This window comes from Castor canadensis, chromosome 13 (assembly GCF_047511655.1).
Source record: "Castor canadensis chromosome 13, mCasCan1.hap1v2, whole genome shotgun sequence".
NCBI lineage: Eukaryota > Metazoa > Chordata > Mammalia > Rodentia > Castoridae > Castor > Castor canadensis.
The window spans coordinates 6353233-6375786 of record NC_133398.1 but is presented as its reverse complement, the minus strand read 5'-3'; the positions used below and the strand labels follow the sequence as shown (position 1 = coordinate 6375786).

General features: G+C 54.7%; 1 protein-coding gene across 3 annotated transcripts in view; it reads left to right on the top strand.

The window, feature by feature from the left end:
- Nucleotides 1-22554, top strand: part of Ncs1 (neuronal calcium sensor 1) — a 51096-nt gene that overhangs the window by 13994 nt on the left and 14548 nt on the right. For all 3 annotated transcript variants that reach the window (XM_074052998.1, XM_074052996.1, XM_074052997.1), the window contains exons 2-5: nt 9361-9385; nt 18913-19051; nt 20449-20527; nt 22324-22412. In XM_074052998.1, the coding sequence (XP_073909099.1) occupies nt 9361-9385; nt 18913-19051; nt 20449-20527; nt 22324-22412 (332 nt within the window). The remainder of the gene's footprint in view (nt 1-9360; nt 9386-18912; nt 19052-20448; nt 20528-22323; nt 22413-22554) is intronic.

Sequence of the window (22554 nt, the reverse complement as noted above, 5' to 3'; positions counted from 1 at the left end):
ATGGTCACTGCCAAATGGACACTTTCTTCTCCTTGTTCCTGGAGGCTACAAGGCAAAGTCCTTCCTACAATTTTACTTGAGAATCTTTGGGGAAGGTTATTTAACTTACATAGAAGCTAAAATCAGGGCTGGGGATGTAGCTCAGCCTAGCAAGGCCCTGGGTTTGATTCCTAGCACAATGAGGGAAGGAAGGAAAGAAGGGAAAGAAAGAGGGAAGGAGGGACGGAGGGAAGAAGTAAGTAAGTTTATTTTTAGAATACAATAAACACCCATAAATGATGGAGTAGACTGCAAAATTTGCAGAAATATTTGAGCCAGAATACACGATTTGAACCAAATCTTGCTTTTGGTGGCTGCTTGGGATTCTGCCCTTCCATTCCTAGGGCACCACCGACCCTCTCCCCTTGGGGCTTTGTGGGGGACATCTCTAGGGAGCCCTTGGACTCCCTTAACCCCATGATTCTCCAGAGACAAAGCACAAACATCTACTTGTGAATATTCTTGTCCCATTTGCCAGGTGGGAAAATTGAGGCTTGGAGTAGGGAGACAAATCATTGAAGATTCAAGCTCTGTCTTGATGAATCTAGAAGCAAGAGGGGTTGCAGCATCCAAGAGCAAGGTGGAGTAGAGGACCTGGCTGTTCTGAGAAGGGCTACTTTGATGGCCCTGCTGGAACATGTATCCCAAATCTCATCCACCCCAGTGCCCGGCACACAGCATGTGATCAGCAAGTGTTATAGTCTGGGGGGTTTGGTGGAGCCCTTCTTGTGTGTCACCATCTCTAGGCTGAAGCCTTTGAGCCTGGGCTGTGGAGCCTGGCCTCTGAATTCCACTGCTCCTCCGAAGGCCATGTGATCTTGGTTGAGCGCCTTCACCTCTCTTTGGAGCCTCAGTTACTTCATCACCGAAATGGGCTGGTAGGAACCCTTGGCTCTGATCACAGGGCCTGGCACATTAGGATAACTTAGCTACTGCATCCTTCTGGGGCTCAGGAGGATCCAAGACGCCCCAAGAGAAACAGGACTGGATTTGGAATTTGAGTGGCTCTGAGCAGCTCACACCTGCACTCCCTTGAGGGCCTGGCTCTTCTCCCCACCACAGCTGGAAGCTTCCCATCTTAGTATCCGCTAACCCCAGGCCCGACCCTGCCAGCTGCATCTTCCACCCAGAAGGCAGCAAGCGCCCTGGCATTTTATTCTGACATGGTCACTTGTCACCAGCATAACAACAGCAGCAGCCTCGTGTCCAGTGTTCACCACGGCTGGGCTGTTTGCCACTTGCATTGTCCCATTGGTCCTGTGACAGTGAAGGAGAGCATGGCTGGGAGGGGAGAATGCATTGACTGGAGTCCTGCAGCACCCAGGTGGCAGGTGCCCGGTCTGTGCCAAAGTCCTTGGTGGGAGACACTGCAGTTCCTGGGGGCTGTGAGCAGTTTGCCAGGCATGAGGTCAGGGTGATAAAGAGAGGTCGTGGGAGCCAGGAACAAAGCTGGCTCAGCCCAGGCCCGAGGCTGCCCCCGGTCAGGTAGCACCAGCTACTCCCTATTCCAGAAGTCACTTCAGGGACTGGCAGATCCCCTCTACTCTGTGTAGTCCCAGACTGCTGGGACTGTGAAAGAGGAGGCTCTTGTCCACTGGGAACCTGAGGGAGGCCAGGGCCGCCGAAGCCTGGTCAGCTGGGTGGCTTGGGTGTGGGGCTCCTGAGCTTGAGTGCCTTATCATGGCATGAGCACAGTCATAGCCTGTGAGCCCTGAATGTGTGAGGCCCTCATGTAGTCTTGGGGTAAAGGGCCTGGCACAGGGCAGACCCATATGGCACAGCAGCCACAGTAGCTCCCCTGGAGGTGGCAGGGGGATGGCCTCTGTCCCTAGCAGACGGCCAGCCAGCCACACAGAGGGTGCCGTGGGAGGGGGTAGGCAGGGCCCGCCTGTCTTTCCTGTTGACTGCCATGTGCCTAGCGCTGGGCTGCCTGGCTGACGCAGAACGTGGGTGGAAACAGCACATGCCAAGGAGGCTGGGCCACTGCCACCCCTGCAGGGGGAAGGGAGGCTTGGAGCCTGGGAGGGGACCAAGGGTTTGAGGGGGCCCAGGAACGGGTTCCTGGCCAGGGCCAGGGCTCCTCCTGGACCTGGCTGGGCAAGGGTGCCCGGCGTTTTGGGAAGGGCCAGCCTTGATCTGGGCATTTATGGGGCAGGGTGGAGTGAGGTCTGCCTCTCCTCTCACCCTGGCAGAGGCATGAAATAATAATCAGAACAAGGACAGTGTACCAACTGCTTCATGCCAGGCTCTTCTTCCTGTGCTGTCATGTTCTCTCTGCACTTGGGGACAACACTCCCTGTGCTCCAGTTTACAGAAGATGCTGCTGCCCTGTCCAACATAACCTGGTGGCTTAGTGGCTCGGGACCCAGCCTAGGTTCTCTGGTCCAGAGCTCTGTCCACATTCCTATCCTCACACTGCCACTCCTGTGGGGGATCTATCCCCGTTGGTGTGAAACTCTGCTTTGGCCTCAGTCCCCTCCACCCAGAGCCTTTGTGGGACAGGGAGGGGAGTGGCAAGGCCAAGGTCAGGCATTGGGTCAGAAGCAGAGGTGGCCTGCCAGGACCCCCAGCCCTGCCAGGACACCAGTACATTTCCTCGCAAAGGAGGTGTGGCAGACACTCCTGCCTGTTCTGCCTCCAGGTGGGGCGTTCTGGTCAATTCACATTTGCTGTGAGCAGCAGGGATCACTTTCCACTCACAAACAGGGAAATGAGGCCCAGACGGGATGAGTGGCAGACCCCTAGAATCCGGGTCCTATGGGAGACCACTGCACCATCTCCACAAGGGAATTTCCTGCCTTGGTGGGGTGGGGAAGCTGGCTCTAGGGCAGAGGGACACAGACCTGGCTGGGGTCAGCAGGGCACATCTGGTTCCCCAGCATGTGTCCTCTTCTGGTGAAGCTTTGCCTTTGGCACCTAGAGGAGCATAGAGGAGGAGCCTTCCATTCTGAGGGGATGGCAGGAAAAGGGGTCTTCTGGCCCTGCAGCAGAACAGAGGGTGGGGAGGGTGGAAGGAGGCTGAAGGGATGCTTCTATGCTAACCTTTGAACTTTAGTCCAGGGTGGAAGAGGAACCCGGCTGACCACATTAGAGATGCTGACTGCTGTGAGTGGGAAGTAGACAGGAGAGTGGGGTGGAGGTGGGGGCTAAGAAGAGGTCAGTGTAGTGGCCCAGCATTGGGGGTTGAGACCAGGAGAGGCCAGGAAGTCTGTCTGAGGCCAGCTGCCCTTCTGAGGGAGGAGGATCCATGACCAAAGGCATCAGGATGGGATTGTAGTGAACAGGCCCTAAAGGCCCCTGTGTCCCCACCCTCCTCCCCCCGCTCCCACAGGACCCCTTGCTACAGGGGTTTCCTTTTGGCTGCAGTGGGGAGAGGATAGGTGGGGCAGGGAAGACACTCAGGGTGGCCGTTGTGTCTGGAGACTGAAAGGAGCCTTAGCTTGGTCCCAGGAGCTCTGCTGTCTGTCTGTGATCCCCAGCTGCAGCTGGAGCCTCTGTGGGGGCCGCCAGCCCTGGCTTTCTGTTCCCACTGTGTTTGAGCTGCGCTTCAATCAGGAGAGAGGTATTTTGCTTTAGGGAAATGAAAATCAGACTGAGCATTCATCCTGGGCTCCTGGGACCGGCTCTTGTGTTCATTCCTGGCACACAAGAGCTGCGTGGAGGGAGGAGGAGCAAGGGAGCCTCTGGGTGGGAGGAGGCCCTGGGCACAGCGGGCAGCTCCTCTGGATGCAGGGATGGGAGGATGTCAGCAGGTTGCCAGGGCAAGGGCTGGTGGTAGGCAAGGGCAGCTCTGGTTCCCAAGAAGATTAGTAGTAGGGGGCAAGGTGGATGTCCAGCTCCACTTTCTCCTCATGGTTATGTGCTTACTCTGAGCTGCAGAAGTCTCTGTCCATTTCTATAACCCCTTCCCACAGCTCTGCTGGGGAAGAGCAGAGCTCCTGTCCTAGAGAAGGGGACGCTGAGGTTCAGAGAGGTTAAGTGACTTGTTTGGAGTAAGTCAGCCTGCAAATGGCCTTAGCAGGATCAGGACCCAAAGGCTCCCTTTATTGTGGCCCTGTAAAGCATGTGACTGTCCCTTGAGTGCCCAGCTCCTAACTTGGCTATGCTGGGCCTGCAGGCCTGGGGCAGCAGTGTGCTGGAGAAAGGTAGGTCAGCCAAAGCCAGGTACACCTGGGAAGGTAATGTGAGAAACGAAGTTGAGGATGTTTTTGCTCCCACCCAGGAGCTGACTGTGAGGGGACCCACAGGTTCCACAGGTTCCTTCTGCTTCCTGAGTATAGGGCCTCAGGCTGGCTCTGAGGATGGAGCCAGAAGTGCCTTGGCCTGTGAGTCTCAGTGTCCAACTGGGAAGACATAGAAAGGACTTCTGCCATCCCATTCCTGGAAGACACTTGTGAGATGGAGGCTATGGTCCTGTTTCACAGAGGACAGTGTGAGGGGCATTTGTCCATGGCCACTATGTCAGAAAGGGCAGTGAGTCCTAGCCTGTGGTGCTGGCCGGGCTGACCCCAGGGCCTCTCTGTGGGTCATTTCACTCTATCCTGTCCTGCCTTGGTCAGTCCCCCACCCGCCGCTCTGTTTGGGATGGTATGGGGATATTGACTCTCTCTGAAGGGACTTGGGGATGGTCCATGGCAGGGTCAGGTGCAGACTGGGAAAAGGACCTCTCAAGTGGTGTGGAAAGAGGGGAGGGGTCATCCAGTGACAGAGGTGAGGAGTTGGGCTCTGGGCTGAGAGAACAGGACAGTTGGAGGCACCCAAGTGGGGTCACTGGGTTGGGTGTAGGCAGAGCACCCCTGGGGCTGGCTGTACGGGGTTGATTGGCACACCTGCCCTGCTCTGAGCTCAGAGCCCTAAGCCTTGAGCCACCAATGGTGGAGAAAAGAGGGAGGTGAGGTGGTGTTCCTGTTAATTTCACTCTTGGAGGCTTTGGGAGTGGGGATGGGATGGAGCTGGGAGCCACAGCCTGGGGAGATGGCTTTTTTTTGGTGGTACTGGGGTTTGAATTCAGGGCCTTGTGCTTGCTAAGCAGGCAGTTTTACAACTTGAGCCATGATGCAGTACAAGGTGAGCTGTACCTGAGCAGGGCAGAGGCAGAGGGAAGCTTGATCCCAAAATTGCCTCCTTGCCTTCCTCCTGGTATCTGTGGTGGTTGCAGCTGTGAGAGGCGGGACTTTGTCAGTCCCCTGCCATCCCCAGGCCACCTGGCATTGTGTGGGAGACACACAGGTTGTGGAGTAAAGAGGACAAGCATTTCCTGCACGTGAAACATTGAACAGGACAGTGAACACCAGCTGTCCTCCAGACCCACCAGCGGCGCCATGTTGCTTCCTCACTCTGAATAAGTATGAGAGTGCACTCTGATCCAACAGGAAGCTGCAGGCATCCTAACCTCACCCCTGCATGCTTTGGGGCACAGCTCGGAGGAGAAGGATGTTCTTCTCCTGTTGCCCCCACTAGACTACAGCCCTCCACAGTGCCTGATCACAGTCCCATCTGGCTTCCCAGGCTCTGGGTCACTTTTTCCCTCCTGACCCCAGGCCCAAGCCGGACACCGTGAGTTACATTTGGTTGCCTCGTCTTTTCTGTCTCTTTTTCCAGAATATTCCTGTGCCATCTCTACCATCATTGTTTGACCTTTCATGGCACTGACTTAACTGAAGTGTCCAGGCCAATTGTCCTACATTTAGGTCTGTCTGATTATGTCCTCATGATGAGACTCAGCAAAGAGTTTTGGCAGGAGTTTCGTGAATAACTTGTCCTTCCACTGCGTCTAGGTAGGGGCCTGGTTGTTCCATTACTGGGGAGCCCAGGTTTGCGATGTCTACTTTTTCTAATCTTTGCTGGCTAATCTAGTTGTCTAGTGGTGTTTATTCTTTCCTGTGTCTTCCTGCCTGCATTTGTGTTCCCCTCTGTGTGTAGGATTCCTTTAAGTATCTTCTGCAGTGCTGGTTTGGTGGTCATAAATTCCTTAATTTATTTTTTTTTTTTGGAACTGGGGTCGGAACTCAGGGCTTCACACTTGCAAAGCAGACGCACTACCACTTGAGCCACACCTCCAGTTCATTTTGCTCTGGTTGTTTTTGGGGATGGTATCTTTGGAACTATTTTCCTGGGCTGGCTTCAAACCGCGATCCTCCCAATTTCAGTGTCCCAAGTAGCTAGGATTACAGGTGTGAGCCATAGGCGCCAGGCCCTTTAGTTTTGTTTATCTTAGAAGGTTTTTATTTCTCCTTCAATCGTGAAGGATAACTGCTAGCTACAGTAATCTAGGGTGGCAGTTGTTTTCTTTTAGGGTTTGGACCATATCTTTCTGTGCCCTCCTTGCTGTTAAGAGTTTCTATTGAGAAATCTGCTGTTATTCTGATGGGTTTGCCTTTATATGTGACTTGTCACTTCTCTCTTATAGTTTTCAATATTCTTTCTTTGTTCTGTATATTTAGTGTTTTAATTTTAATATGTCTAGAGGTATTTCTTTTCTGATATTGCTTGTTTGGTGGTCCAAAGCCTCCTATACCTGAATGACCCTCTCTTTCTCAAGATTGGGGAAGTGAGAGGTCAGGTTTGATTAAGGACAATCACTTTTCATTTTAAGAGTTATCTTTTTATTGTGTATTAGAAAATAAACAACTAGCACAACTTGTGGTTCTATGCATATTTTTGCTCCTATTGAAGCTGTATGAGCAAGTGAGTAAAACCAAAGTGAGGCAATGTAATGAAAAGCCCTCAGTGAAGGTTTGGACTGGTGGACACAGAGGACTCAAGAAGGTCATGTAGGAATGGCTGAGACTGAGGTGTCCCCTTTTGGCATTGACCTTGGACAAGTTTCTTAGGCTGCATCCCTTGGGTTCAGTTTCCTCACTCCTTGCAGCACACAGTTCTGGCTAATAAGCAGAGTTAGACAAAGGTCTGCCTGCCCAGTGCCCATGCTCCCTGGCTGGCAGAAGAACCAGGGCAGGTGGCCAGGCTTCTAGAGAGTCACCCTGCCTGTCACCTTCAAGCTCCTCTGAGGCTTCAGGGAGTGAAGAAAGGATTGCTTGCCCTGGCACGGCACTGGGGATACCTGATGGCTGGTCCCTAAAGGTTAATTCACTACTTAAAGCTGGGTAGGGCTTTACCCCTGCGCCCCAGCTCACAACCCTGGGGCCTTGACTGCCTGATTCTCGCCCAGTGTTCTGCATTGGGACAGTTCTAAATGAGGGCAGCCAACCATGTCCTCCTCCTTCTCCTCCTCCCCTGGCTGCTGGTGGTGCCACGAAGGGAGGGAGAATAGAGAGGTGCTAAGGAAGGCTGAGGAGACAGACTCGGGGTGGGGGTGAGAGAGCAGTACCCAGGAGAAAGCCTGAGCTGGAGGCTCCCTTAGAGCACCTTTCTGGTCCCATGAGACCAGCCTGAGTTCTTCAGTGGCCCTGCCATTGAGGCCCTTTCACCTCTTGCCAAGGTCACACAAGGTCATGCAGCTCATTCATTCCCTTGAAGTGGGTGGGAGGGGCACTCGTCAGGTGTCCCTCCTGGCCTCAGGAGGCCCAGTCCTGGGCCTGTCATCTCTTGCAGAGTGACCTCCAGGGGTCTTAGACATGGCACATAAGCAGACCATCTGAGCCTCAGTTTCTTCATTGGGATGACAGGGTTCTACCTACCCATTGTATTCCGGCAAAGGTGATGAGAAGCCCATTTCACACATGAGGAAACTGAGGCTCAGAGAGGAGAAACCGTTTTTCTAAGCACACACAGCCAGTGAGCTCTGGGACTGGGTGTGAACCCAGATGATATCTGGCCCCAGAACCTGCAGTTGGAAGCCCCCACTGTGCTCTGATGGGCTGTCTGTGTTTCTGGTTCCCACTTTCCACATCAGCTCCTCAGCCTCAGTTGACCTTTACAGATGGTGCCGGAGGCAGGTCCAGGACAGCCCAGCCTGGGTTAGACCAGGGACACTTTCCCTGTCCACCCCAGTGCCTTACCTCCTCACACTATACCCTTTGCCAGAAGCTTCTCTTGGAAAACTGCATTCTTTTATGCCAGGTCTGGCCTTCCAGGAAACTTATCTCCCATCATGCCTCTTTCTCTTTACCAGGAGCTTTCTGGGGGAAGGTCTCTCTCCCAGTTTCTGCTTTGGGCTGGTAGGAAGGAGTACTGATGAAGAGAGGGGAGGAGGCCTCCACTCACTCAGGGGTCTGCCTGGGGATTTTGAGCCCTAGACCAGTGATCTCCCACTCCTCCTGCTGCTTCCTGGCCTCTTGGGCCTTGGTTTACCCACCTGGAGCCAGGGCAGAGTAACAGTGTCCCTCTGGGGACTGCTGAGGGGCAACCAAGCCACAGCATGGAGGCCACCCTGGGCACCGACCTGGGATCATGGCAGTGCTTGGTGTTTGGCAGCTGCTACAAGCTTGCTTTGGGGGGTTTTGTAAAGTGACCTCCCTGATTCTGAGCAGTCACAAAATTCAGAGTTCTCCCCCTCCGACCCTGCAGCATCCCAGATCATTTCTCACCTGACCTCCACCTGACACCACTTTTCTGTCTGCTTGTTCCTTCGTTATACCATGAGCCTATGTTGTGCTTGTCCCCGTGTCTCACCCCATATGGGGGATCCAGGAGCTTGTGCCCTGTTAGGACTGAGTTCCCTGGATGGCTCTGTGGGGCAGATACGATAGCTATTATGCCTGCTTCACAGATGGGGAAACCAAGGCACAGAATGCAAGGAGCTCTCCTGCAGTCACACAGGCAGGGCAAGTGTGGCCTTGGAGGTGGTTTGATGCTGTTATTCAGCGACTTCAGAGAGAACCTTGTCTTGGTTTCAACTTGAACCCATGCGGTACTTTTCAGAAAAGACATTTTGTTTGTTTCATGGTTCAGTAAAGAGCCATGACTGTGGGCTTTTGCTCCAGTCCACCATTTGCATGGCTCCTTTCAATTCTTAATGTGCAGCTCTGACCACGTCTTGCCAGTAGAAGAGCCTGGACTATCTCCCCAAAGGGCTTGAGGGCTGGGGTGTCACTGAGCTGGGAGGGACTCAGCCTTTGCCAGGCCCTCTCTGTGACCCTCTTGTCCCCAGGGAGCTGAGAAGGAATGTGCTTAATTGTTGGATGTTTCTGGGGTGTCTGCAGCAGCAGCAGCACAGTGGGCATGGAGGGAGATGGGGCCATGTTGTCCCCTGCCAGGGTGGCTGGGCATGGAGTCCCTGATTGCAACTGTTTACCAGGGCTGCATTTTCTTGTTCAAAGCAGGTTGTGCCCTGACAGTGGGAGGAGGGGAGGGGGACCCTAGCTAGTGCCTGATGCCTTGGGACCCCCCAATAAATGCTACTCTTCTTTTCTCTTGCAGTCACCGAGAAGGAGGTGCAGCAGTGGTGAGTGTGGTGAGCTGTCCCCATGCTGCTCCCGGGGGTGGATGTGGGGCAATAGGGCAGCAGCCCAGGGAACTCACAGGTGGGCTTCCACACTGCGGTTCATCCTCCACCCTCCTGGGGGCTAGTGCAGTGTCGGTCAGTTGGAGAGGTGGGGGGACTCCTTGCTCAGCCGGGTCCTAATTCCAGGAGTGGCTCACCAAGAGGATGGGCTAGGATGAGAAGTCAGCAGACTGGCCTCAGGCCTGGGTTTGTCTCTAAATCTCTCTGTGGCCTTGAGAAGTCTCTTCCTCTCTCTGGGTCTCCGTCACCCCTTCTGAAAAATGATGGCTAGGAGAATGATGGAGGGGTGAATTCAATATGAAGTATTATAAGAACTTTTGTAAATGTCACAATGTACCCCCAGCACAATGATAATAAAAATAAATAAATAAAAATGATAACTATACCAGATCCAGGGTGACACATAGGTTTCCACTGGGATACCAACTCTGAGCAATCTGTAGAGGCTGCCAGGAGTGTGTGTTAAGAAGGATTCTGAAGCAAATGGAAAGTATAGGCATAAGGATTATTGAAGCCTGTAATGAATTAGTGATGTCTACCCTGGGCCTTGGGTAGAGAGTGGCACCTTATCTGTCACTGTGCAACGTGGAACACATAGGGGAGCTCCCACTGTCAGGCAAGTCTGAGTAGGGGAGTAAGGAGGTAAACTTGGAGACCTTCAGGTTTCAGGGGCTGGGTTCAGCTCCCCATAGGGCTGCTTCCCACACCTCCGTGATACATAATGGATAAGCTGCAGAACAGGCAGAACGTGGCTGGCCTGCTTGGCTCTGCTGGCCCTCACTGGGGACCCTGGGCAGTGAGCTGTTTGAACCGTAGTGAGGGAGTGGAGTTAGGGAGCAACCATTCCCCAATCCCTAGGGTGAGCACAGCTTGAACTGCCTCTGTCCTCATTTTCTGCTTCCCACTTTCCAGAAACACCCCTGCTGCCAGTCCCCAACCCTGCAGCTCCCCTATCCTGCGATACCCACCCTCTGTGCACCTCTCCTAGGGTCCTGCCCTGTATGGATTCTCTTTCATGTCCCCTGGCAGCCAGGGAGCAAAAATTTGTAGAAGCCAGGCTTCTGCCAAGCCCTTCCCTGGACCTAGGGTGAAGTCCTCACTCCTGTGTGGTTATGTGGGTGTGAAGTCCCACTGGGTCAGGTCTGCTGCTCAGCCCTCCAGTCTCACTGCCACCTCCCTCTGCCCTTTGAGCCCTGCTCTCTGGCCAGCACAAACCCTAAGTTCTCAGAACTCACCCTCATCTCTGGGGCTTCCTGACCTTTGCTCCCAGTCCAGCTGGGTTAGGGGCTCCTCTGACCTCCTCTGTCACACTTCCCTGTGACAGCCATGACGCACCAGGCAGCAGTTAAATGTTTCTGTCCCTCTGCCTTCCTTGGCTGGAAGGCTGGTCAGCTGTACCTTGTCTCTCTGTATGTCTGTCCCCAGGGCTTGGCCACAGTGAGTGCTCAGCATTCAATGAGTGTGGCCCTCAAAGCTTCAGAGACAGGCTCCTGGAATAGTCCTGATTTGGTGTTGCCTGTCCCCTTCCCATGGCAGATGAGGAGGGTGAGGCTCAGAGGAGGGCCATGGCTGGGAGGTGGCAGGACTAGGTGACAGGCAGGCAGTGAGACTCCAGACTGGGGCTCTGAGCTTGGTGACAGTGTGAGTGAGGAGTGAGGGGCAGTGGACAGGTTTCCTGGAGCCTGGAGCAGACCCTGCCTCTCTGCAGCTGGCTGGGAGGGGGAGGCTGTGATCACAGAGAGTGTGCGATCGCCGGTCCCACCTGTCGTCCCAGCCGTAACATGGCCAGTCTCCCTTGGGGTCTGTGGGGTTGTGATCTGGGAAGAGGCAGGGAGAGAATAAAGTTTGTCCCTGAGAGATGCAGGCTTTCCCCCCCAGTGCTGCTGTGTGCCAGGAGGGCTCTCAGATGCAGCCTTGAGTGTCACCACCTCACAGCGCCCCAGAGGATATGGTCTCACCCTGGCATCTTGTAGGTGAGGACGAGGGACCTCCCTGAGCTCCCCTGCATCCTCCTGCCCACCTCCAGAAAGACAGGTGTGGCCAGGAACGATGCTCTGAGCTTGACTGGAATCCTGGTTGCCCATGTCCTGCCTGGGTGACCTGGCACAGATGACTGGACTTTTTGTGGACTCAGTTTCCCCATCTGGAAAGTGAGGGAGCAGAGCCGAGTGAACATGGTCTCTGCTGCTGTTCTGGTAAGGGTGATCATAACTGTGATAGTCACAGTCCCATTTCCTCATCAGTATGGCCCTGACATTGAGGGTCCCCTCCTTACTGTGTTGCTGGGGAAGCTGAGGCCCAGACAGGTGAGAAGACTTTCATTCCTTTGTCAATCATCAATGCAGCACTTTCTGCCATGTACTGTCCTAGACACTGGGACACTGTGGATGTACATGTGACACAAAATGATGTCATTGCCAAACAAAGTGCTGTGGAGAAAATGAAAATGTGACCTCAATGTGGTGGGGACTTGCTTCAAACAAGGGTGGTCCAGGGGCTTCTGTGGGATGCTGACATCTAAGCCACAACCTAAACAGGAAGGACCCAGCCAGGAGGCAAGGGCCCGGGCTGGGAGGTGGGGACAGGCTTGGCATGACTGAAGAACAGTGGTGAGGCCACAGAGGCTTCCACGACAGGCTGTATGACACCCTCTCTTTGCTGTGCTGGTGTTTTCCTTGAATTTCTTATAAAGAAAAGAAGTGATCCTTTTTGCCAGAAAGTTGCACAGTCCTTGAATGACTATCCTTTGGTGGTACCTTGGAGGAGATAGAAGATAGCTGAACCAATACCTTTCTCTTGGTCTCCAGGTCAGCCCACTCCCTATCCTGCTGTGGTATTCTAGAAAGGCCACAGTCCCTCAGGATGGTGAGTAGTGGCACTCAATGCCGCCATTCTCCTCCTGTGCCCATGGCAGACATCAGTAATGGATCATAGAGTATGGTGCTCTGTTGTGGAATTGTTGCCACACAGAATGAAGCAATTTATTATCCCTCATTTGCCTAAACCTCATTCACTAACCTGGGACTGCGACACAGGTCTGCTGGGGTACAGGCTAGATCCAGGGGCCCACTGTCCCTCTATCCTTGTTATAGGAGGGAATGGGCTGAGCACTGGGATCCTGAATGCCATGGCCGTTTTCAGAGAACCCTTTCACTGCCCTTGCTATTCTGGACACATCTCAGGGCACCTGTGAGCTGGGGGATCCCCTGATGCTGGCCTCTCCTTTAGAGAAATTTGAGGTCTCGAGCCCTGCCTACCAGGGCAATTTAGGGCCAAGGCTTCTGGGGGTGGGAGGAGGGAGATGGGAGGAGCCAGCAGGTGAACTTGGCTGTTCTCTTCCTCCTGAGAACTGCCATTTACTCTATCTCCTTCCTTCCCTCCCTCTCTCTCTTTCTCTCTCTCTCTTACACACACACACACACACACACACACACAGAGGGCTCCTCCTCCGCCCTCTCCCTCATCACCTCACATTCAGCTCTTCTGGCCCCAACATTAGGTCTTGGATGTGAAATGACTTCCCCACGGCCTGAGCTGCGTGGTTGGCAGCGGCAGCGGTGCGGTGGCTGCCTCCCAGGCTCCTGCACGTGTGCTCCCTCTGTGCCCCGCTCCCTGTACAGCATCCGGGGAAGCTTTTAGGAATGGAGCAGGGTGGGCTGCTCTCCCACTTGAAGCTCCTGAGGACTTCCGAGGTCTCTGACCTCACCCGCTCCTCTGGCACTAGCCTCCCTGCTGCCCCTCACTCAGGCCAAGCTCTTTCCTGCCTCAGCACCTCTGTTCCTGCTGTTCCCTCGGCCCCAGATCTTGGTCCAGCGCATTGGTCGCATCTCAAGAGGGGGTCACATCTCTCTACCTGTTTCGTGCTGACTTTTGTCAGCTGCTATTCAGGGCTCTGGTGTGACGCTGTGATCTCTCCCTTCCCTGCAGTGAGTGACCAGCCCCAGGCAGGCCCCACAGTGTCAGCCCCTTGGCTCCTCCTGTTTTGGTGCCTCCTGGCTGCTGGTGCCACTGTCTGTACTGGGCAAAGAGAGAAGGGGTGGAGCCAGCATTGGGTAGCAGTCAGGACTGTGCCCCAGACCCTTACTCTTGGCTTGCTCACTTCCCACTCACCAGAGCTCATGTCATCCTCATGGGAGGTCAGAGCCACAGCAGGCTGGCAGCAGGTCCCTTAGAGAGCACGGGGATGTCATCCTGAGGGGGACACGGGGTACACTTGGTGAAGGAAAGATGCAGGCAGCAGAGAGACGGGAAGGGAACAGGCCAGGAGCTGGGGGTGGAGAGGATGGGTGATAGGTTGTGCATGTGGGGTACTTTTTTCTCTTGCATCTTCTACTGTTCCAGTTCTTTTTTAAAATTATTTTTATAATAACCAAATAGTCCAGCAGTGTTGTAACAAAAACAGTGGGTGGAAGCAGGAGGGCGTCCATAGGTGCCGCAGCAGGGCCAGCTGGACCATCCTACGCAGCTGTGGTGAGGAGGCGGCTCCCCTTCTTGTCCCCAGGTTCCCTATGGGCAGGTGCTGGGCTGAAACTAGAACACCTCCAAGCCATGAGTCCTAAGAGTGACCCCGTCTTACAGATGAGGAGAGGTGGAGCCATATGCTCAGGTCACACAGCTCCGTGTGTGCGTGTGTGAGATCGGGGTTTCCAACTCCATGACTCCAGGTTTGGAGGCTCAGGCCTGCTGGCTCCTTGCTCTGGGAAACTGGGGGAGCTGCAGGGTGGCTGGGGAGAGGAGGAGGGTCATCCTGGTGGATGGGGTTGGGCCTCCTTCTGGGAGATCTGGGGGCAGGACAAGAAAAGATGATGGGAGAGCAGCTTGCCGAGGCCACGGCGCCCCTCCCATCTGCAATGGCTGATGGCAGCCTGTGGACCTGTGTTGTTTTATATCCATCTAGCGAGTTATTCCCGCCTTCTGTGCCCAGAGAGCAGCTGCTGTATTATGTTGGCAAGGAGGGAGACGGGGCCCAGACAGAGGATGAGGTTCTGTGACTGAGCCCTAGGCAGTGTGGGCACAGCAGCACCCTCAGGGAACAAGAGGCCACACTGGTACTGGCCCCTGTGTCATGGCAGGCGTTCATCCATCCATCCATTCTGTCTTTACTGAGCACCTGCTATGTACCTGGCCAGGGATGGTCACTGGGGTATCAGGGAAATGGGCATGGAGTCTCTGGGGGACACAGGTAGTTACCCAGACTGGTGCTGCTGGGGGGCAGTGTGGAGAGGAGGTAAGGTGGGAGGAGGCACAGCACACGCGTGTGCGCATCCGGCGTGACTTGCAAATGGCAGGCTGCCTTTAGGATTGTTATGAGGTGACAGATTTCTTTTCTCCTCCCATAAGAAGTGTAAGACTGCAGTTGCTGGGTCTGGGATTTTCTTTTCACATCCTAGGCCTGCCTGGAGTTGCTGGTTGTCAGCCACATCCAAGGCCTGGCTTCATGCAGCTGGCCTTCGATGCACAGCTTTTCAGGGACTCGGCCTGTCTCTGAGGCTGGGCTCCTTTGGGTCTCGGGTCCCCAGCAGTTCAGACCCTTGTTGAGGTTGGGGAGGAGGTGCCTAAAAGGGCACTCTGCCCATGGACCAGGAGGCCAGGGGGTAGAGAAACTCCCTGGGCCAGTCAGAGAGCAGCTGCTGTATTATGTTGACAAGGAGGGAGACGGGGCCCAGACAGAGGATGAGGTTCTGTGACCGAGCCCTAGGACCTTAGAGATCAAATGTCATAATGGTGATGGTGACAATAAAGAGACCCTTTTTCCCTCCCTGTGTGCACAGAGCACTTGTCTGAACTGGGGGCCCGTGTGGTGGACCTCAAGGTTACCGTTCTCTGGTAGATCCTGTCCATGCTTGTCACCCAAGGTCCCAGTTTGCAGTGAGCTTATGACTACAGGCTGCCCCTTGTGCCAAGTCTCCCTCCCCAGCCTAACTTGAGCCAGCGGTGGCACAGGGACTCCTGTCCCTTCCACCTGGGGTACAGAATCCAGTGGAAAGTGCTAGGAAACAGGCCCTTGGGGGCTTTGGGTCCCCTTCCCGCACTCCCTCTCCCTGCCTTCTGCAGAGATGAGTAGGACAGAGGGGACTCCCTGTTCTGGCTCCATTTCTTTTTTCCTTTTCTTTTTCTTTTTCTTTTTGATCTAACCTTTTCTCTAGTTCCTGGTCCCCTTCTCCTATTGCTGGCTCCATTTCTTGAGTCTGGGTTCCAGCTCTGGTCATCACCTTTGCTATCTGTGAAACCCTGTTCAGCATTAACCAAGAGCCAGTGAAGCTTGCAGATTGGGGAACTGGAACGTCCCTGCTTCAATGGCCTTAGTGGGCCTGTACTGCACAAGTTAGATAAGCTGATCTCAAGGCCCAGCCGGGGAAAGGGTGCTGAGAGTGTGTACCGGAGTGTGACCCAGTCTGGGTGACAGGGGAGAGAGGGGCCTTCTCCCAGGAGAGGCACTAAAGCTGAGAGCAGAAAGGTGATCAGAAGGCAGCCAGGTGCAGGAATGGAAAGAGTGGGGCAAGCAGACGAAGTAGCCACGTGAAAGCCCTGGGCCAGAGCAACCTTACCAGCCTCAGTTTCCCCTTCTGTGCAGTGGGTGTTGCTGTCTTCGCCTCCTGGGCTTGCTCCCATCAAGTGACAAAATCATACCTGGCAAGTGTAGGCAGACCCTGGGGCAAGTCCCCCAGGTGCAGTCACGCAGGGAGAGCGGCCCCCCGGCATGTGTCAGATAGAGGCAAAGGACACTGCAGGACTGTCCTGCATTGCAGGATACACACAACTGTCAAGCATACAGGATGGGGAGACCCTTACCTGGTCCGGCCCCACAGGGAAGCCGAGGGGCATTGTGCGGAAGGGGTTCAGGCAGGGCGCCCCTGCAGTGGGGCAGGTTGGGGCCAGGCATGCAGGCTCACGTGCCTGTGGGCGGCTGCGTGCTGCTAGCAGCGGGAGCAGGAGGAGGCCCAGGCCTGTGGGAACTTGACCCTGGGCCCCGGCTGGAGGTGGAATCACCTCTCTCAGTCTTCCTGGGTGTGTTGTTCATGGTGAGGCAGTTCTGTGTGTTCCTGTCTTGGGGTGTCTTCCCCAGCCAGCCAGGGGAGCCTGGGCTACTCCTCAGGCTTAGACCATGGTGTGAAACAATTTTTAGGGGCATCTGGGGTTCCTGAGAAACTCAGACCTCCCCTCTCTTCACTCCAACCGAGGCAGGTACCCTCCTCCACCTTGTGAAGATGAACAATGGGTTACATAAAGTTTGGGTACAGCCGTTTCTCCTGCATTCACACAGGGGCGGGGGCGGTGCAGCCTGGCTTCCCTGAGGGCCTAGGAGGCTGGGAGGCTGGGAGGCAGAAGCCCCAGGACTGAGCCCTGTTTCTGCTGCTAACTTGCTCTGTGACCTTAGGCCAGTCTCAGTTTCTGAGCTGCAGTTCCCCACTCAGATGCAGAGTGGTTTTCTCACCATCACCACAGAGCTCTTAGGTTGTAGCCAGAGTCTCTACAGAACTCTGCCCCATCAGGCTCTGAAGGAAGAAACTGAACCTGGGCTCTTATTCCCCCTCCCCTGCCTGGGAGTTTGTGTGTTCACTCACTTTCTGGGCTCACCATTATGAACAAGGCCACCAAATGGGGGTTGTGTCAGAGAGCTTGTTTTCCAGTGGTGGTCACAGCCTAGAAGCAGGTAGGACAGAATGTGGTCCCTGCCATGCTGAGGATGGAGGAGGGGGCTGAGACCAGGGGTCCCAGCTACCTTCCTGGAGGAAGCTACTACTGGGCTGGGCCCTGGCACATGAGTGGATCAAAGGTGGCAGAGATAGAGTGACTGGGGCCCTTGCTAAGATGGTAAGGAAGTCTTCATTATTTTGGGACAATTGCAGTAGGCACAGCTACTCAGACAACTGGGCAGAGGCTTGGCTCAGCTCCTAATACAGTACGGGCAGTGGGATTTGTAGCCCACAAGCAGGTGGGGTCTTGTAGATGGAAAATTACCACGAGGAGACTTGGCATGGGGACTTCTTGCTAAACCAACTGGGCAGGCTGCTTGCTGAGGCGGGACGAGGATTCAGGCATGGGGTCCTGGAGGAGCATGATCTAACAGCGAGGGTGGGGGCTTTCTGGGCTAGAGGACTTAGCCAGTCCCTTGCGCCAGCCTGGCCAGGCAGGTTGGAGTGGAGAGCAGGGCTCAGAGTTGCTGAGTACAGTGTGGAGGTGGGGTGGAGGTATGATCAAGAGAAGCTCGAGCCACAGGCTGGTGACACTTGTGGGCTTGGCCTTTTGGAGGTGGGCTTCTTGGGACCCTTGCCAATGGAGGCAGGGCCATGGTGACAGCCTCCCCACCAGCTGGTGTCCCACTGCCAGTCTCCCAACTGCTCCTGGCACTGACAGCTCCTGCTGGGACTTTGCATGGAGCCTCCCTCTTGTGAGCCAGCTGCAGGGACGGGCCTAGGAGACACCTTTGGGTGCCTTTTGGCTTTACTGGGATTTGAATTCAGGGCCTTGATCTTGGTAGGCTGGTGCTTTACCAATTTAGCCACACTCCCAGCCCTTTTTGCTTTTTGAATAGGGTCTCAAGTTTTTGCCTGGGACATACTTGGACAGTAATCCTCCTACCTGCACTTTCTGCATGGCTGAGATTACAGCCATATACCACCATGACTGACTTGTTGTTGAGATGGGATTTTGCTAACTTTTTCCTGGGCAAACCTCCATATTCCTGATCTGTTTTCCAAGTCACTGGGATTATAGGCTTACACCACCTTGCCCAGCTTTGTCTTTATTTTCTTTTTTAAATAACCTTTTAGGATCCCTCAGGTGACACACACTGTTAATAGAAGTTAGAAGGGCTCTGGGAACACCCCGTTCCAAGTTTCCACAGAGGTCTGGTGACAGCAGGATGGGCCCCACAAGGATCATGAAGTCCCAGCACCAGGCATGTCCCTTCCTCATCCCTAGGGACCTATCCTGGCCTAGGACACTGGGTTCAGGGGCCAGACCTTGTTCCCAAACTCCCTGTCTCCTGGCCCTGGGAAGAAAGGTGGGAGGAGGTGACTGCGGACTGGTCTTTCCTCCTGCTGTGGGAAGGGGCTCGAAGCCACACAGCTTGGTGTGAGAGCCCCAACTTCATCCTGCTTTGCTCCCTTCTGCCCTGGTGTGTCCGAGCTGGGGCTCATAGGAGCCCCAGGGGCTGGAAGGGGTTAGTAGATCCCACAGTCCTGCCAGGACAGGGTGCAGGGGTCCTGGTGGGCCTGGGTACATCAGGGCTGGGTGGATGCTGGGGTCATAGAATGACTGTCCAAAGTCATACAGCTAGCGAGAGGCCAAGGTGGGCATACTCCCATGGCTCTGAGTGTGTGACACTGTGTGATGCTGTCACTATGGTCACATCGCAGGCGTGATCTCTAAGGGACTCACAGATTTCCTGGGCCTGGGCAGGGGCTCCTGGGAGTGGGCACCTGATGTTGCTGTCACCCCACCACCTGGTCTGCCATCCCCAGGTACAAAGGCTTCATCAAGGACTGCCCTAGCGGGCAGCTGGATGCAGCAGGCTTCCAGAAGATCTACAAGCAGTTTTTCCCATTTGGAGACCCCACCAAATTTGCCACGTTTGTTTTCAACGTCTTTGACGAAAACAAGGTGAGCGGGGACTGATGGTTGCCCCAGTCCCGAGTTCCTCCCTCTGGCAGCCGGCTCAGTTTCTGAGTCTACCAACTTCCCCTCCTTGTGCGGGAACATGCGCTCACACACACACGTGCACAGTTGCATGTATGTGTGCACAGATACAGGCACACACATGTGGGAACATGCGCTCACACACACGTGCACAGTTGCATGCATGTGTGCACGGATACAGGCACACACACGTGGGAACATGCGCTCACACACACGTGCACAGTTGCATGTATGTGTGCACGGATACAGGCACACACATGCACGTACACGTGTACACATCAACACGGATGCTCACAGGCACACAGTATGCACACACACGTGCATATGCACACAGAGCACAGGCCTGCATGTGTACACAGTGCACACAGAGACACACGTGTACACACAGGTGTGTACTGCACGATGTACACAGGTACACACGTGTACATGCGAGTACGGAATTTTCTTAGCACAAGAGGCAAGTGCCTGGAGGGCTAATGGCAGGACTAGAGATCACAGTAGCATTACTGGACATCTCTGTGGGGAGCCCTTGACGGGCACGATTACCTCAGGCCTTCCACACCCTGAGGGTCAGGGCTCTGTAGCCCCCCACTCTGCAGATGAGGATGCAGAAGCTCTGCGGATTGGGTCTCCAGTAGGGACCTTCTGTGTCCCGAGCTTAAGTTTGTCTTTTTTTTTTATTTTACCAGTTTTACATTTACTCACATGTGTGTGCGTTGGTTGGGCCACCTTGCAGCCCCCCACCCTGAGCTTAAATTTTCAAACTGACCCAGGTTTCAGTGTGTCTCCTCCTGGTGCTGGCTGACAGCTGGCATGTGCACTTTTGGGGTAGCCAGGCTTCTGGACTTTGTCCCTTCCGATGGCATTTCCCTGCTGAGGAAGTCCCTGTCACTCATGCAGTCCCTGCTCTAGGGCGCTCAGGTAGCTTCCCAGCTGCCCCCAGGTCGCGAGTCCCACTCCTTGGCCCTTCCTGGGCGTCACTTCCCCCTTTGTAAAACAAAAGAGAATCAAGCAGCCTTTGGAACCCATCTCTCTCAACGCCCACGCCAGAGGTTCCATGGAGGTGTTTCTGGGCAGCTCTTTCTCCCACCAGAGATGGAGTCCGCCTCCTCCTGCTCTTCCTCCTCCTCCTGCCCAACTGTCCCATTTCTAACCCTCCTTCCCTCCCCAGCCTCCATCCTTTACCTTCTCCTCCCCTCCCCCTTCTTCTCTTGTCCCCTCATTCCTTCTCTCCTGTCCTCTGCCCTTGGGTGTCTGTCAGCCATGGGTGTCCTGAGCCTGCTACCATCCATCACCACCCTCCAAGGTCCGACCTGCCCGGGGACCCAGTGCTGACCTAGCCCGTCCCCTGTCTCCCTCAGGATGGGCGGATTGAGTTCTCTGAGTTCATCCAGGCGCTGTCGGTGACCTCACGGGGGACTCTAGACGAGAAGCTACGGTGTAAGTCCTGTCCTCCAGTCCCTTCCCACCTTGTCTGTCAGTCATCTGGCAGTCCCAGACCAGAGGGAAGCAGCCCTCCGCCAGACACTGTAGCAGTACCACAGCTGGTGTCATGTTCTGGGAGGTCAGGGTGTTCCAGGAGGCTGGCGTGGCAGGTCCAGCATGGGCAAATAACTGGGCCAGGCCGTCTGTGCAGGGCTGAGTGGGCAGACACCCTGCCCTTCCAGGACACTGTGCATCCCACTGTGGCCATGTGGGAGGAATGGGGTTCACTTAGGCTAGGTGGGCAGGGAGTTGACTGCTAGTTTCACTCCTTTTTTTTTTTTTTTGGTGGGAGTTGGGTTTGAACTCAGGGCTTCGCACTTGCTAAGCAGGTGCTCTGCCACTTGAGCCACACCTCCAGTCCATTTTGCTCTGGTTATCTTGGAGATGGGGGTATCTCGAACTATTTGCCCAGGCTGGCCTTTCACTGTGATCCTCCTAATCTCAGCCTCTCAAGTAGCTAGGATTTCAGGTGTGAGCCACTGGCCCGGCTTTCACTCTATCATTTATTCACTCTGCAATTCAGCAACTGCTAACTGAATGTGACCATGTGTTGGTTCCAGAAGGGAAGTTGGGGATTTGCCCGGGGTGGGGGATTGGGGAGGGGTGTGTTAAGTGTTAAGACAGATGGGTGCCTGCTCTTCGGTATGGTTCAGCAATCTGACTCCAGAAATCCCAAATGGTGCAGCTGAGGCAGGGAGAAGGAGGCCAAGCTGAGCCGCAAGGGAGGGACTGACCTTGGAGAGTGGAGCTGAGAGGGGAGGCAATGGCCAGGGTGGGGTGGGGAGGGGGTTCTGGGGGGGAACCCATGTGACTTGAGGCCTGGAAGGAGACAGAGGTGAGGTTGTCCTGCCCTGGATGGCCTTTAGCTGGACACCTTAGGGGGCACCCTGGGATCCGCGGGGAGCAGGTGGACCTGTCCAGGCTGACTCTCTCCTCACTTGAATGCTTACACTTTTTTCCATCAGCCATGAGAAAACATCATTACTCTTTTTTTTTTAAGAAATAAAAGAGAATTTTATTCATGTAGAAGTCCCTCTCTCGTGTTATTATCTAGTTTTCTCCCACTATGGGAGGGGAGTAGGCTAAGAGGCAAGGACAGCATGGAGGAAGTAGGGCTGAAGAGTTAGGGACTTTTGGAATCGTGTCCCTGTGTCAGACTGACAGCCCTGAAAACAGGGACCCACCTGTCTTAGCCCCCAGTAGGTTCCCAACTTCCTCCTCTCTGGGGACCCAGTTCCTCATCCTCCACCCCCATCACACCAGGCCCCTCTGGCCATGGTTTCAGCCCTTGCAGAACGGAGTCTGCCTTTCTTTGTTTTTCCTGAGGTCCTGGGGATTGAACCCATGGCCTGTTGCTTGCTAGGCAAGTGCTTTACCACCGAGCTATATCCCCAGCCCTTGGTTTTTTTTTTTTTAATTTTTAAAAATTATTTATTTTTGAGACAGGGTCTCACCATATGGCTGAGGCTGGCCTTGAACTCACAGTCCTTAGCCCCCTGCCTCCAGTGCTGGAATCACTGGTCTGTTCCTTCCACCTAGCTTCCTGCATTTGTCTTTATTTTATTTATTTTTAACGGTGGCTGCGTGGACTGTACTGCATGCATATGGCACCCTGATCCCTGATGTCAGTATTTGCTGGCCTGATGAGAGATGGGCGTCTTATTCTGGACTTGGGGTTGAGGTGCGGAGAGGGGAGGGGAGGGGCCTGTGCTGCCTGGCCCAGGGTGACTCACCTGGACGATTGCTCTCAGGGGCCTTCAAGCTGTACGACTTGGACAACGACGGCTACATCACCAGGAACGAGATGCTGGATATCGTGGATGCCATTTACCAGATGGTGGTGAGAGTCCTGGGGGATGGGGGCAGGGAAGAAGCCTCTGGGGTCTCTCTCCTGCCTTGGGACAGAATGGCCAGGTGAGGGCCAGGTGAGGGCTGACTGGCCCTACATGTCTCCTTGGGGGCAGGCCAGGGCCAGGGTGGGT